This window comes from Oreochromis niloticus, linkage group LG23 (genome assembly GCF_001858045.2).
Source record: "Oreochromis niloticus isolate F11D_XX linkage group LG23, O_niloticus_UMD_NMBU, whole genome shotgun sequence".
Taxonomy (NCBI): Eukaryota; Metazoa; Chordata; class Actinopteri; order Cichliformes; family Cichlidae; genus Oreochromis; species Oreochromis niloticus.
In genome coordinates, this window is record NC_031986.2 from 32,301,222 (window position 1) to 32,315,789 (window position 14,568).

Consider the following 14,568-nt stretch of genomic DNA (forward strand, 5'->3'; position numbering starts at 1 on the left):
GAATAAAGTTACGTTGAAACCAAGCACACCATTGTTTTTCTTGTGACATTACCAATAAGTTTGATGTGTCACATGGCCCTCTTCCTATTGAAAAAAACAAAAGTTGTATCCAAGATGGCCGACTTCTAAATGGCCACCATGGTCACCACCCATCTTGAGGAGTTTGCCCCCTCACATATACTAATGTGCCACAAACAGGACTTTAATATCACCAACCATTCCCATTTTATTACGGTGTATCCATATAAATGGCCCACCCTGTAGTATCATATTATCCTAACATAGGTCTTTGCCCTCTGACCGCAGGCTTACTTGTGGCTTGTAGATATTTGTAAAAGTACAATCAGAGGCAGAGCCTTCGGTTTTCAGGCCCCTCTTCACGGGAACAAGCCCCCACTTAGGATTCAGGAGGCAGACACCTACTAGCCTTCAAACTTTCCTTTTTGATGAAGCATACAGTTAGGTTTGGATCAGGTGACCATAAACCCTGAGTATTTGTGTTCCACTCACCTCTTTTAACTCCTCATGCACTTATATCCCACTGTTGCATGTCATTAACATGCATGTGTGCTGTCTCATAGACTGTCTTTAATACGCTGTCAGAAAGTCACCCGATTTAATGGTGGCTAGTAAATGGGTTTGGCTTTGTTGTGAAAGAAAAATGGTGTGCAATAAAAGATTACATCACATAATACAGCAAAAAATTTGAAATACTGCTTTCATCTTGTCCATTTTCATTTTCTAATCTGAGACAGAGGGCTTTTTATTAACATTTTACTGTTGAACCGCCTCTAATCTCTGCTCTGTCTGCTTTCAGTTAACAAAATACCGCTCTCATGTTCCAGTATGATCCCACGCTTGATTTAATCACACACGTTTTGTTTCATTTAAACTACATTTAATGCTTCATTGCTTTCCACAAATCAGAACTACTTAAGTTTAAATTAAAATTTTCTTGTAGACACACCTTTATAAAATCAGTTGTTGATTAACAGCCGAGACACAACTGGGTCATGTCCTGTGTGTGTGTCTTTTATATGATGTGGATGGAGGCAGAGGGGCGGTGCTTGTGTTGTTAGAGCTTATCTCCGCCTTTCACTCCACAATAAGTTCCCTTAGAAGGAAAGCCTGCAGACTGTAAACTGGAAAGCATTTTTTACACTCAGCGTGGCAGTAAGTCACCAAAAGTCAGTGAAAACATTTTCTACTCACCGAGAGGTTAAAATGCAGCACACTTAGGATGTTGGGGTTTTTTACCTTCTCGACATAGTATTTCGGGTAAGTGCGCTTCAATGATGTTTGATGTCCGCACACCTTTAAGGATTCATACACAACTTTTCAGGTGTAGTCCCAAGCTTCTCCTTGAAGTCTCCATCCTGGGGTTTCGACAGACTTTGATTGCGTTTGCACCCTGGAGCTTTATCCAGGCTATCAAAAGATATTCACAATCTAATCCGCGTGTTTGTTCTGCAGGATAATCTCCACAAGTCTCCATTTCTCTTACCAGAGAGACGGGGCAGAAGGAGAAGGTTCGAAGAGGGGGGTCCACTGGGGAGAAGCAGCCGCTGAGCGAGGCGGTGGAGGCGGTGAGGTGAGGAGCGCACTCAGAGGAGGGTGACGGGGGCATGGAGATGTTGCGTCGCTCCTCTGTGTTTGCCTCTGAAGTGTTTGACCGCTCGCCCACCGACAAGGAGCTGGTGTCCCAAGCCAAAGCACTGTGCAGGGAATACATCCACTCCAGGCTGAACCGTGCCGGGATCGGCTGGTCCAAGCCTGAACACGGACTGGCTGCATCAGGTGGGACACTGGGAGAGATATCGTCGGTCCTGCTGTGGCTGGGTAAGTTTTCGGGAAACGTTCGTGCGCTTTTTGCGCACAATAGTACACTTAATTCAAACAGAGACCCGCGATCGCCTTAAAATGTGTGTTTAATATTCAAAAATGTGTCGTATTCCTGGTGAATCCTAATATGGTTTCCACTGAGAGCCCTGAGTTCACGTTTCACGTTTTTGTGCAGCCAAGTTCCACAATATTTATATTTTAATCATTTAAATTGATAGATTGGGATTTATGATAAAGATATAAGTCTTTATTTTACATTTATACTTATAAATGAATGAACACGTAAACGACTTTATCGGAGAACATCTTTATTATATAGAGAATCATGACGTGATTCCCCATAAAAAAAGCTAAGGTCACCGTTTTGTTTGCGTAATATTTTCCTTTCCGGATGCTGGCCCAGTATAAAAACTGGTGTGGTGGATTTTCTTTCTCTGGGAGGATTCACTTCGCCATGCGTGGGGATCTTCCCACCTCCAGATAATTCACTGGAACTTCACGTTGAAACTCGACTGCTCAGGTTTGAAAATCCTGAAAATCCTGGAGGGGGTACACTGTTGCTAAATAGTGAAACTGAACAAAACCACTTGCGCCCTTCAAAGTCTTCTAAGCATAGAGTTACAAAACACTTCGACATTAGTGAGACTTTTTTCATAAATAGTTCAACATTTTTAATAGCAGACTAATATCTGGCAAAATAACAGAAAAACTAAACAGAGAGGACCAGTTTAGCCATGTTCTGACCAAACTCACTTAATTCCAGCATCTTAAAAGCTCACTAACTGATATGTCATATCTGGTTTGTTTAATCTCAATGAAAACTATGTTGTGTAAAAACATTTATGTCACAGAGTTTTTTGGCCGGGTCAGAGACTCCAGGATGTTATTGGTATCTTTGGAAAGTTTAGCTCTTTTCCTCTGCTTTCAGTCTTTCTACAGTGCTCAGTTAATACTTTCACTAAAGTGTTTACTATTAAAAGGGTTCCATTAAGATTCAAACAGATGATAAACCCGTGTTTTATTACTGGGCAGTGTCCCTTTGTTTCTCAGTCAGACCCGGTGCTTGGCTGTCATACCCTGATTTAAAACACAAAGATGGGAACAGCCAAGAGGTAAAATGAATGTATGTAACAGATAGAAACAGCTTCTGGGTTAGAAAAGTGAGACCAACACAGAAGTGCTTTAAACCGGATTCTTTTGAACAGCCGTCTGGTTCTATAGAAATCTATGAGCAAGTGTCTCCGCTGCTCTCTGCACCTATGACTTCTACAAACACTTTCCTGATGCATTTATGAAATTAATCACTAGTTTCAATTCTTACTAAATACAACATGATGTTCATTAGATAAATTATGATCCACACTGGAGTCCAAAAGGACAATAAAGCGTGATATCCTTTAGGGCATGGCTGTGTTGTGATTGTCACCTCTTGCTTGTCACTTATAAATGGTGACGGTGAAAATGCTCAGGTTGAAGCTTCACAACTTCACCAAAGAATTTCTGAAAACTCAGAAACTGACTGACTGGCTTAATAGGGGGTTGCCTGCGAGATAGTCCAAGCTCAGCTGAACGCTATGTAGTTGTTGCCTGTTAATATTAATTTTATACTGTAAACATTTTTTTTTCAATTTTCCTTATTTCTTTGATAGAAGAGGTTGAGTCTATAGATTAGATTTGTTACAGTGTTTTGATTGCAGTAAAATATATTTCTGTGAGTATTACGGAATCACATATAGGACACCAGGCACCAAGATGATTTCACACCTCAGGTGAGCAGGCCATTTTCAGTACCAGCCTACTGACGACCGGTCAAACCAGCTGCTTCTTATTAACATGTGACTTCCTGTTTTGATGTAGCTACACTCCCAATATATTTGTCATAATTATTATTTGAAAACAGTTCCATGAAAGGAGGCCCTGTTGTGAAGTCTTAACCGACCAATTGGCCCAGATTAGCAGAATGTAGGCTAACCAGCAGTTTGTTGGTGATATCAAAATCCCTGTATGAGAAATTAAGAAACATTACTATTGTTTGCTTTCAATTAGGCCGCATAATTTAAACTATTTTAGGTTTTTTTGGCCAGAAGTAGATTTGCATTCAGTGAGGTCAATTTCAGCCATTTTCAGGAACGACATGATTAAGGAAATGGGTCTCCTTACACTGGGTTCAACTTCACAGTGACCTTGTCCATGTTTAATATACGATCTTTGCTCTTTGACCAAGCCAGGGTGTCTACCTGAGCAAAAGTGCTTCCCCAGTAAATCAAAACAGTTGACAACATTTTTCCAATTAGATCAAATACAAAGTATTTTGTAAAATGCTAATATTTTATTCACTAATATCTCTCAAAAGTCATATCTTTTATACGGCATTATCTAAGGTGGTCAAAATTGCCTTTATTAGCCATATGACCAGCTACTAGACGAGATAGCTCTGGCTTATAACTGTGTAATAGTTAACTTTTAAAAGCCACACAGCTTTTGAGAGTTTTTCAAAGTGGGAGCTTTGACTGAGTTTGCTTTCTCTTGTTTTGGACAGGCGATGAGTTGGAGTACCTTCGTCCCAATGTGTACCGTAACGTCGCCCGACAGCTGAACATCACAGTGGCATCGGAGAGCGTGGTGTCCGACGCTTTCCTAGCTGTCGCTGCAGACATTTTCTCCACAGGTAGGTCAAAATCTGGAAAATCAAGCCATGCAGATCTGCATCACAGAAACTAATGTTGGTGCTTTCTTAACTGGTCTAACCTGTACTAACTTGGACTTCAAAATGAAAGAAGGGAACTTATTTTGGTTATCACTGGGAAGGAGGAAGCCTGAGGCAAGACAAAATAAAGATATACTGAAAGTTTGGAGAGCTGAGTTACTTTACTTATTTTTACAAATTACAAATGACTCAAAGATTTTGCTTAAGGGTTAATGCCGCCCGTTGTCATGTAAACACTTCTTATTTAGGCTCACCGCAGGATTCTCCATTAGTGAGAAGCATTTTTAGGGCTGCCATTATCCCCCTCAAATGAAAGGAGCTGGAGGGAAAACTTTCAGTCCATATTAGGTTAACACGATGGTGGAGCGAGTGATTGTTACAGACAGTTTGGACCCCACCCAAGGAGTTCAGTCATGAGTCCCAGCTGGGTTATTCTTCGGGGAATTTTAACAAAGCAGTCTGATGAAAAGGTAATGAACAGTCGGCTGGAGACGAGAAAAAAATCCAGTCAGTCTGGTCCTCAGTAATGTTCAGAGTTACTTAGTAATTCAAACGTAGCGAACTTAAAGATTATCTTCCTTAATTCTCACAGTTCACAACTGATTATCTGTGTCCTGTGTACTGTTTGTTTGTATATGTGTCTTTCTGGCTGCTGTTACAACCAAATTTCCCCTTGTGGGACAATTAAAGGATTATTCTGTTCTATTACAAAGGGAATTCAATACCACGAGCGAAAAAGGGGAAAAAAAAGTCTCACGTCTCATGTTGAAAACTTGCGTATCAGTGAATACAGTGTAAACATGGACAAACCGCAGTGCCGACAGAAGAAGAAGAGAACAAAGAGGAAGTCCTGAGCAACAGCAGATTATGACCACAAACTTGTGTAATCTGCACGAGCACAGTTAGAAATGTCATTTGGCTTCCCGCACGACAAAGATAAACTACAGCAGCAATATATTCAGGCATCGTAACGCAACCCGCGCAACAGTGTAGTTATAGTCGTCTAGCCGTGTAGTCGACACACACACACAGACTACACGACTACACTTTTACAATTTCCATTTCCTGTAGTACTAAGTATATATTAATTATATAAAAATAAACATAGATAATAATATGATAATACATACACACATAAAGACAGTTTTGCATCTAAACTGTAAAAAGAATCATTTTGTTAAATTGTCTGAAGTTGTTCTTTAGGTTTTTCACAAAGGGAAAATACTGGTGGTGCTGCCAGCACAGAGCATGTGTGCTACAAGTGTGAACTGATTGTTTTAATTTACGAGTGAAAATGGCCTCCATGCTCAGTGGGATATCAGCTTTGCAAAAACAAAAGATTTAGTTCAGAATGATTTGCTCGAGTTAGGTATTTTACACCCCTTCTGATGTTGTGAGTCTTACTGTAAAAGTAACCACAAGTGAAAGCCTTATTTAACTCCAGCTGATTTCCTCATTCACAGCACCTAAAACTGACATAGTGTTGTTTTTGTAGCAGCAGGGAGATCATACTTGAGTATGGCTTGATTGTTTTTTTTGGTCTACTTCCTTTACTTCCTATCGAGTATCGAGCACAGTTTAATTTCCATTATATTTTACCTTCATCCTATGTCCTTTTTAAACATTTAAAATCTTTTCTGAACAGTTTAAAAAACTAAATTCCTGACCTGTCAGATGTTGATAGTAGTATGAAATATGCAGAAACTTTAGAGTATCATCCTGCAAGTTTCCAGATTTCCTTTTCAAAGAGATCAGACGACAGTTAGAGGAGATGGATGAAGCCGAGGCTCGGTTTGTATGTGTTGGACATATAAACACGACAAAAATAGTCCGAAGCACTGACTGTAAATGGTGTGGCGGCAGAAAGCTCTACTGAGCACGCAAGCTTAGTGGGAGAAATGATGTGCTCACTAATCTAGCGAGGCGTTCTGCCTGCCTGCCGTCCCAGGTCTTGTGTTTGGGTTTTCCCCGTTGTGGGACAGAAAGGCATGCAGGCCTCCTGCTGAGATTGGATCATTTGTTCATCCACCTTTAAAGAAAGCTGCTGACAGACACATTTGCTGAATTAAATCCTACTGCAGTTATTCAAGTGGAGAGCAGGGTCTCTCCATTTATGAAATAATGACTTTCAGTATGCGCTCACACATCAGACAGCAGGACATTGATGCTTCCATAGGTTTAAGTAAAGATGTGGTTTATTTTCTCTCATAAGGTGTGACATGGGGAAAGGTGGTTTCCTTGTACGCTGTGGCGGGAGCCTTGGCGGTGGACTGTGTCCGCCATGGTCATCCAGCAATGGTCCATACCATTGTCGACTGCATGGGGGAGTTTGTCCGCAAGAGCCTGATTTCCTGGTTAAAAAAGAGAGGAGGCTGGGTAAGGACGACTTATTATTACTTGTTTGTATGTTTCCGTAAGTATGTGTTAGTCTGTACGAATGTACGGCTATGTGGCATCTATGAGACAAGTAACTGAAAATGACAGCCGGCATCTGTGGGTTCGGTTAAGTGTCAGTAAGAGCTCATAAAACCAAAGAAGAGAGGAAGCCATCAGCTAGTGTAGTCTGTTAAGTTAATGCAGTTCCCCAATGACTATAACTTTAACCAACCACAGCCTGCTTATGCGTTGTGGTTTCTCTTTGCCGCTCTTTTCAGTCTTCTTTTTCCCCCGGGCAAAAAAAATGACCGCCCCTCCCTGATCCTGATTCTAGTGAAGCTCTCTTCCTGATAAAACGGAGTTCTTCCTTCTTACTGTCACCAGTTTCTTGCTCATTTATAATCATCTGATTGTTGCATTCTTTCTCTGATGTTGTAACGACTTTTTCTTCCAATATAAAGTGCCTTTAGACAACTATTGTTACCTAGTGCAATATTTCAATTTATTATTTAATATTTAGCTGTTCTATTACTAAAATGGCTTTCCTAAATGCAAAGTAAGACCTCTGTTACATATTCAGGTATCTGTGTATGTACATTAGGAAACCACATATGCTGAGAAATATTTTATTCTTTGTAAAAATGTACTGAACTGAGACGGTGAACATGTAGAAGGGATTTATGGTTGTTGTAAAAATAGTGTGACGCTCACCTGCCCCTTTTCCCACGCTATGTGTGATTTACTTACATGCACTCAGAAACTTTGCTTTAGGCTGTTCAAGCAGGGTTGAAATTGAAACTGGAGCCTTGTGTGGACATGTAACTTCAGAGTCCCGCTTTTCAGTTTTGTGCTTTGAGTTGACGTGAGGCGATTTTTTTCTCTTTTTTTTTTTTTCTGTTCACACAGCTTTTGTGATACCTCTCAGTTCATCGCCTGCAGGTCTTTTCTATTCGTCATACGCCGACAAATGTTAATGAACAGTTGCATGTTTTCAGAAGCTTTCTGAAGATTTAACAAGCTCAGAATTTTCCTGACAGCTTGATCTCACGTTTTCACTGAGAGCGCACACCCTCCTGTGCTGGGCGTGGTGGTTATCATTCGCAACGTGTGTGTGTGTGTGTGATTCAGCGTACAGTGATTTTTATTTCATTAGATAACAACTTTATTGAAGCAAATATTTATTTTAAAGAAAGACAGCACATGCACACTTTTAAATCTAAATACTCCCACTGAAGCAGCATTTTCTTATCATTCGGTCCAAGCTACTGCTGGTCTCCCTGGCTCAACCTCACTGCTTTGTGTTTTCACTCACAGCTCTTCCTTTTTTGAACTTTTTGGCATCCAGGTCAACTATAGTGGATACATAAGGTCAGTTACTCCTAAGGCCCTAGCAGAGTAATCACAGCTGATCACATTAATTGTGAGCATAAATCAGTTTTAAATAAAAACATTTTTGTTGGTCAAATAAACTTAAGAATTCCCTTAACCCTTTCACACATAGTGGTCACTACAGCGGGCAGCTATTCAAAGGCTATTTTCTTGTATTTGTGTCAGTTTTGATGGTATACATGCACATAAACCACTACATTGGACACTGATGTGTCACTCCATACCCTGCCACCCACTGGTCGTTTAATGTTACTATAGATGCATGATGTGTTCAGTTGTAATTATTGTTATTTAACCCTGTCATGCATGAATTATGACAACCTCAATCAGGATTTTTTTCTTAAGTTTCTTCTTTTCTTTTCATCTTTTCTTTTTCTTTTCTTCTTTTCTTTTATAATTTCATCATCCTGATTGAGGTTGTCATAATTCATGCACAAAAGGGTTAAAGCTTGCCGAAAGTCTGACTGTTCAACTACTTTTTTTTTTTTTATTGCGGGCATATGGACATAACTTTTGATTTTAACTTTTTTGATTTTAACCTTGATTTTATCGTGTGTGTGTGTGTGTGTGTCTTTTGTTTTGTTGTGTTTTATACGATCTGCTTTGAGCAAATTGCCCCTTGACGAATTTGGCTTAATTGAAGTTAAACTAAAAATATTGTATTTAATAAATCAAATTAAATTCATTTCAAAAAGAACATTTTTATTTTATTTAGCTGTGATGAAGTTTGTCACAACAGTAGCAGAGGCTGGCAAATCAGTGAAACTAACTATATTTGATTGTTATTAATCCTCTCAGTGCTTGCCTAATTTTAAAACGGCATGCTCCGCCTGTGATCGGTGTGTCATATCGTGTTACAGCCACCCAGATCAGAACTGCAATATCCTTTTGTTTTAAATTAACTAGAATTCTTTGTTTACAAAAAATGGCAAAACCTGGAACAGATGGTTCAAAGAGAAAGGGGATGATCTTCTGCAGAATTGTGTTTACAGGAATAGCCTATCTGATAAAGTCCTGGACAAACATTAGTGTGTGAAATGGAACGATGCCTGACAACGTGCCTCTGTCCGTGTTCTGCTCTGCTGGTAAGAGCACATTAATGCCTTTCCAGCAGAGCGAACCACAGGCCCGTGCGCTCTGAAACATGGCACCCGAGCCTGTTTTGTTCAGAGAGAAGTGGAGTGTGACGAAATGGAGAGCGATGCATTGTATAACTGACCTCCTGAGTGCAAATGAGCGACCTGTTTTTCACTCTAACCCAGAGACGTCTGCTCTGACAGATGATGTCAGTGTGTGGGGAAAACCTAAATAACGTTGTGTGACTGGGAGAAGCAGCGCGAGCTGAAGGAGGAGAAGTGTTTAGTGTCAGAGCTGACACTAAACTGCAGTCTCTGTGGTATTTCATTGTCTGTAAAAGTCTGTTGAGTAGATGGCCTCGTATTGTAAGCAGTGCTCAGAATTAAGTGTGGGCTCTGGCTTTAAAATGGCATTCTTGTGGGCTAGCTGCATATCTGCAGATTGTCAGATTAGTGGAAAATGAAGGACACATGTTGAAATTGTAAGGTCTTCTTGTGTCTGTTAAATCCTGTGAGAACCAAGTCATCATTCACGAGGAGAAACTCTAACCATCTGTTTTGGAAAAAAACCCAAAAGCACTCTTTGGGGAAAAAAAGTAAAAATAGCTTTTGATGTGTGTCAGTCAGAAGGTTTACTTTCGTCTATTCGATTTATTTTTGTCCCCTGATTACCGAGACTTGGGAGAACAGCTTTCAAAAATAACATACTCTCATAGCCCGGGGACCGTGTAACTTAGGTTTCAGAGGGTTAAAACAATAGACTGTAAATAAACGATGGATATAGCCACCGTGACATCATGATATGTGAAATTCTGCTTTGAAAGAAAGCTTAACAGCCACTGACAGCTTTGATTTTTTTTGAGCTAGAGGTGTATTGTGCCAGGTTATTGATTAAAGTTAGTTAGCTGATTAGCAAGGTCCAGAAGGCGTGTAAAAAGCTGCAATCAACTGAAAAACAAGTCAGCTTTATAGCACTAGAAATGCTGCTTATAGCCTTCTCCAAAACAGTTTGGCCCTCTATGGACAGTGTTTAGTTTAAACTCTTAACTTTCCTCTGCCTTATTTCAACTGTCTCATCCTCATGATTAGCCCTCAGCATGTGAGTGTGTTGTCTCTCCTTTGTGTTTTGTCAGTATGTTGTCTTATGGACTTTGTATTTTTGGGACTGCTTATCAAACTCTCTTAAAGGTGTGTTTTGTGTTTAGCGCTCCCTGCCTTAGAGTTGGCTCCTGGGTTGTAAACCTGCATCATATGACAAGTATTTTATTAGTCTGCTGCTTAAAATTAATAGGCAGGTATTTGTGTCTTTGCTTTGCACCCATACAGACAGTGAGGTCAAATGCACTGCAAGTTAAGAAAAGACCAGAAAATACAGCAATGCTGTAAAAGCACACAAAACATAATGAAAGTTAAACAAAACAAAATAGAGAAAGGGGGGAAAAAAATTACGAAACAAACCCATAGTGTTTTTGGGGAGACAATAATGTGAAGGAAGAGCTGCGGAAGTGACAAGCTAACAGGAAAGGGCTAATAGCAAACATGTGTCTCCAGTATTATATGAATTATGTGATTATAAAACACACGTTACCTCAGATCTTTTTCTACCACACAACAGGGACGAACCTTCTGCTTCTTTTAAGCATGTCTCAGTGCAGTCATTCACGTTTGCATTTCTGTCACTTGCAGCTGGTCCGTCATGTTATTGTGTCCCCAGAAACATTTCCATGGCATTTGTTAGATTTTGTTGTTTTCTACTTCTGTTGTATTTCATGTAACTTCCTTTGTGTTTTGTGTTGTTTTACAGCATTTTCCTATTTGCTGGTACGTTTTTGAGTTGCAGTCTGTTTGACCTTTAAGGGCTACTGTACATACAGTATATGGATGCAGCTTGTTGAAAGCTAGCTTTAGCTAATAACTTAGCACTACAGTCTTTTATTCAAATAGGGTCTCTTCTAGCTTCAAAATATTTACATGGTGGCTTCAAAATGCCAAAACAAATGGTTGATGTTATGGTTGCTACATTCATCCTTTATATACAGTTTATGACTCACAGAAGATGCATCTGGAAGACACAAAAATCTACTTGTTAAATCTAAGTAACACAAAAAATATTTACATTTGACTCACCTAAGCAGTAGCACAACCTTCACAAACAGCTAAGATTGAGACTTGTCACATGCTGAGTGGGCCGGATTGTGACAAAGTGATTATAACCATACAACAGGTGAATTATGTAAAAAAATAAATAAATAAATAAATCAGTTGTTATAAGGGGGGAAATTGGCTCAAACTGTTTTCTGCAGCAGGTGGTGAAGATGTTGATTTCTCCTGAAAAGTTGGATATCTTGGTCGGCTTTTATTTTTAGCCACAACGGTTGCCACTTGTGTGAAACTTACTTATCTTTATTCCTCTGTGTCCCCCTGCAGGTGGATGTAACAAAGTGCGTGGTGAGCACTGACCCAAACTTCTGTTCTCACTGGCTGGTGTCTGCTGTCTGTGCCTTTGGACACTACCTGAAGACGGTCGTGCTACACCTCCTCCGCGAGAAGTGAAAGAAAAAGAGACGCAATGGATTGTGAGCACACTGCCCGGCACTGCACACCACCAACACCACTAAAGCACCCACTGCTTTGGAATATGTTTACACTTATTTGCACTGAGCCTCGTTGATGAACACCCACCCATTTCACAGACAGTGAACTTTCCTCACGTCTTTGGCTTCCCCTTGTCTATTTATTATTAATGGTTACATAATGGCACACATCGGATGCAAACGTATAAAAACTGCATCTGTGAGCAAGTTTAGCTTTTCATTTTTTGTCAAACTGCACAGCTTCCAGTCTTGGTGCCTGTTTTGCAGGGATTTGGCTGCTCCTAGTGGTACCAAATGGTAACTACTAGGCCTATTGAGGATAATCTGCGAGATCCTGAGGCCATTCATGAGAACTTGGTATTAGAGGAAATCTACACTTTTTGCCTGGACTGTTAAAGTTCATGCTAGATAAAGAGAAAATTGAACATATTTTTGACCAACTAAAGACTGTACAAAATTCCTTGATATCGAGTGATCAGAAAAAAGATGGTTTGTGTATTTTTTTTCCTTTTGACTTTGCAGTCTGAAATGCTCAGAACAGCACATTCTCCTTTATTTTTCTTATCATGATTGGCAGCAGCTTTGACATTTTCTCTCCATTCCTACAGTCACTCTTCAACATTGTTCTGAAAGCATTTAAAGTGACAGTTCGTCCCAATGTCAGATTGACAGATTTTCCTCTGGCCCTCTTATGCTGTATGTCAGTCTACATTATTCAGGCGTGAGTTGCTGTTTTTGGAGGTGACAGGTTTAGATATGTCTGCTTTCTCTTGAAAATAATAAATTTAAATGACAATGGCCCTTTGATGCTCAAAGCATTGAAAACTCAGCAGCAATGCCTCTTACGCTAAATCATCAGCCCTGTTTCACTATTTGCTTTTTACTAAATGAAATTTTACCATAGCATGAATATCTCATCATCGCTAATTCCAGCAATACAGTTAACAAATGTTAACTGTAAAACAAACAAACAAACAAAAAAACAGTTAACAAATGTAACCTTGAAGAAAGAAAGTCAGTCTCTCATCAAACTGCTCACAACAAGGTTTGCAGATAGATTTTATTTATTTATTTAATGAGTAACCCTGTCATGATTTCTGCAAAACGAGGCATGGTGTGCTGTTATCTGTAAAATGGCAAATGTGACCTTGGCCTTGATAAAAAAAAATTTGGATGGAAACCCATTAGGTGAGCATTGTATTTAAGTGTGATTACATTCTGATCAATACTCCAGGAGGAGTAATCCTCACTGTGGCATAAGCTCGTTGGTTCTACAGCTGGATGAAACAGGTGGCATTGATCCAAACTCTAGAAGGATCAATAAGACCACAGACCAGAGGAAGTCAATGCAGTTTTGATTTTGGGGTGAAATGTACCTTTGTTAGGGTAGACCATACATTTATTCTAACTGGTGAATCCATAGTAAACATTAAGATTACAAATGTTGAAGCTGAGATTAAGCTTTATCCCAAGTTATTTATGAATACTATTATATTAGGATATAAAATTAGAACATTTTAGTTTTTTAATGGGCTTTGATGCTTACACCAAGTCTCTATGTAGAGCCCCTAATTCATCTTCAGTGGTCACTGTGAGGGAGTTTGTTATATTGCTGTACCGAAACTGCAGTGAGTTGCAACATGTTTTTTTTTTTCTGAGCACTTTCATTTCATGAGTAGAATTTATTCCATGAATAATTTCACTGTTTATATGGCATGTTAAATACATAAATGTTTGTGAATGGTCTTTGACTGTAAATATGTAGACATAAATAAAATATTCTTAAAGCAATCTGTAAAGTCTGGAGCCATTAATGATGATTTTCAGCTGTTTTCCAAAGGACAAGCGCTTGTAAACCCTGAATAAATGATTCCTCGTTACAAAGTATTAATTAGTGGTCTGTGTGCATGAAATGAAAACACCTGTATTCACAGGTTTTTTTCAGTGTTTATGTTTCAGTCTTTTTTGTTTCATATCCCAGGACTGATCTCTAGTTGTACATCATTTATTTGTTTTCAAATGTAAACTTACTGTTGTATGTGTAGGCTGCAAAGAAACTGCATAAACACTGAAAGCTACTGTTACCGCTGAACCACGTTCAGTGGGTCAAAATAGCATGCATTTTTGCAAGCAGTTATTTGTGTTAAACTGTGAAATATCTGTTAAACTCTTTTAAATAAATAAAGTCAGATTTGGGGGTCTTCATTCACAGGGAAACCTTTCAGAAAAGAATTTGGCCTCATTTGACTCGATGTAAGCTGTTTACAGCCCATTCACCTACACCAGGGGTGTCCAACTCCAGGCCTCGAGGGCCGGTGTCCTGCAGGTTTTAGATATCACCCTGATTCAACACACCTGAATCAAATGATTAGTTCATTACCAGGCCTCTGGAGAACTTTAAGACGCGTTGAGGAGGTAATTTAGTCTGTGTTGGACCAAGGATGCATCTAAAACCTGCAGGACATTGGCCCTCGAGGCCTGGAGTTGGACACCCCTGACCTACACTCTTCTACTGATAACACTACTACTACAATTTTCATCATTTATAAGTCTGTATTTTCTATATAATCAACAAGCTTACAGT

General features: G+C 39.5%; 1 protein-coding gene across 2 annotated transcripts; it reads left to right on the plus strand.

Moving 5' to 3' along the window:
• Nucleotides 1-1,096: 1,096 nt before the first annotated feature.
• Nucleotides 1,097-13,775, plus strand: boka (BCL2 family apoptosis regulator BOK a). 2 transcript variants are annotated; one of them, XM_013270736.3, is made up of 5 exons: nt 1,097-1,278; nt 1,474-1,839; nt 4,382-4,510; nt 6,762-6,925; nt 11,818-13,775. In XM_013270736.3, the coding sequence occupies exons 2-5, from the start codon at nt 1,626-1,628 to the stop codon at nt 11,941-11,943; spliced, it is 633 nt and encodes a 210-aa protein (XP_013126190.1). In that variant the 5' UTR covers nt 1,097-1,278; nt 1,474-1,625; the 3' UTR covers nt 11,944-13,775. The 2 variants fall into 2 exon arrangements, with proteins under 2 accessions (XP_013126190.1, XP_003444315.1); XM_003444267.4 differs by having other exon boundaries at nt 1,508-1,839.
• The last annotated feature ends 793 nt before the right edge of the window (nt 13,776-14,568 follow it).

Coding starts and splice junctions, on each gene's coding strand:
- boka (XM_013270736.3), top strand. CDS start 1,626: ATGGAGATGTTGCGTCGCTCCTCTGTGTTTGCCTCTGAAGTGTTTGAC. Junction 4,511..6,761: donor TGCAGACATTTTCTCCACAG/GTAGGTCAAAAT, acceptor TTCTCTCATAAG/GTGTGACATGGGGAAAGGTG. Junction 6,926..11,817: donor TAAAAAAGAGAGGAGGCTGG/GTAAGGACGACT, acceptor GTCCCCCTGCAG/GTGGATGTAACAAAGTGCGT.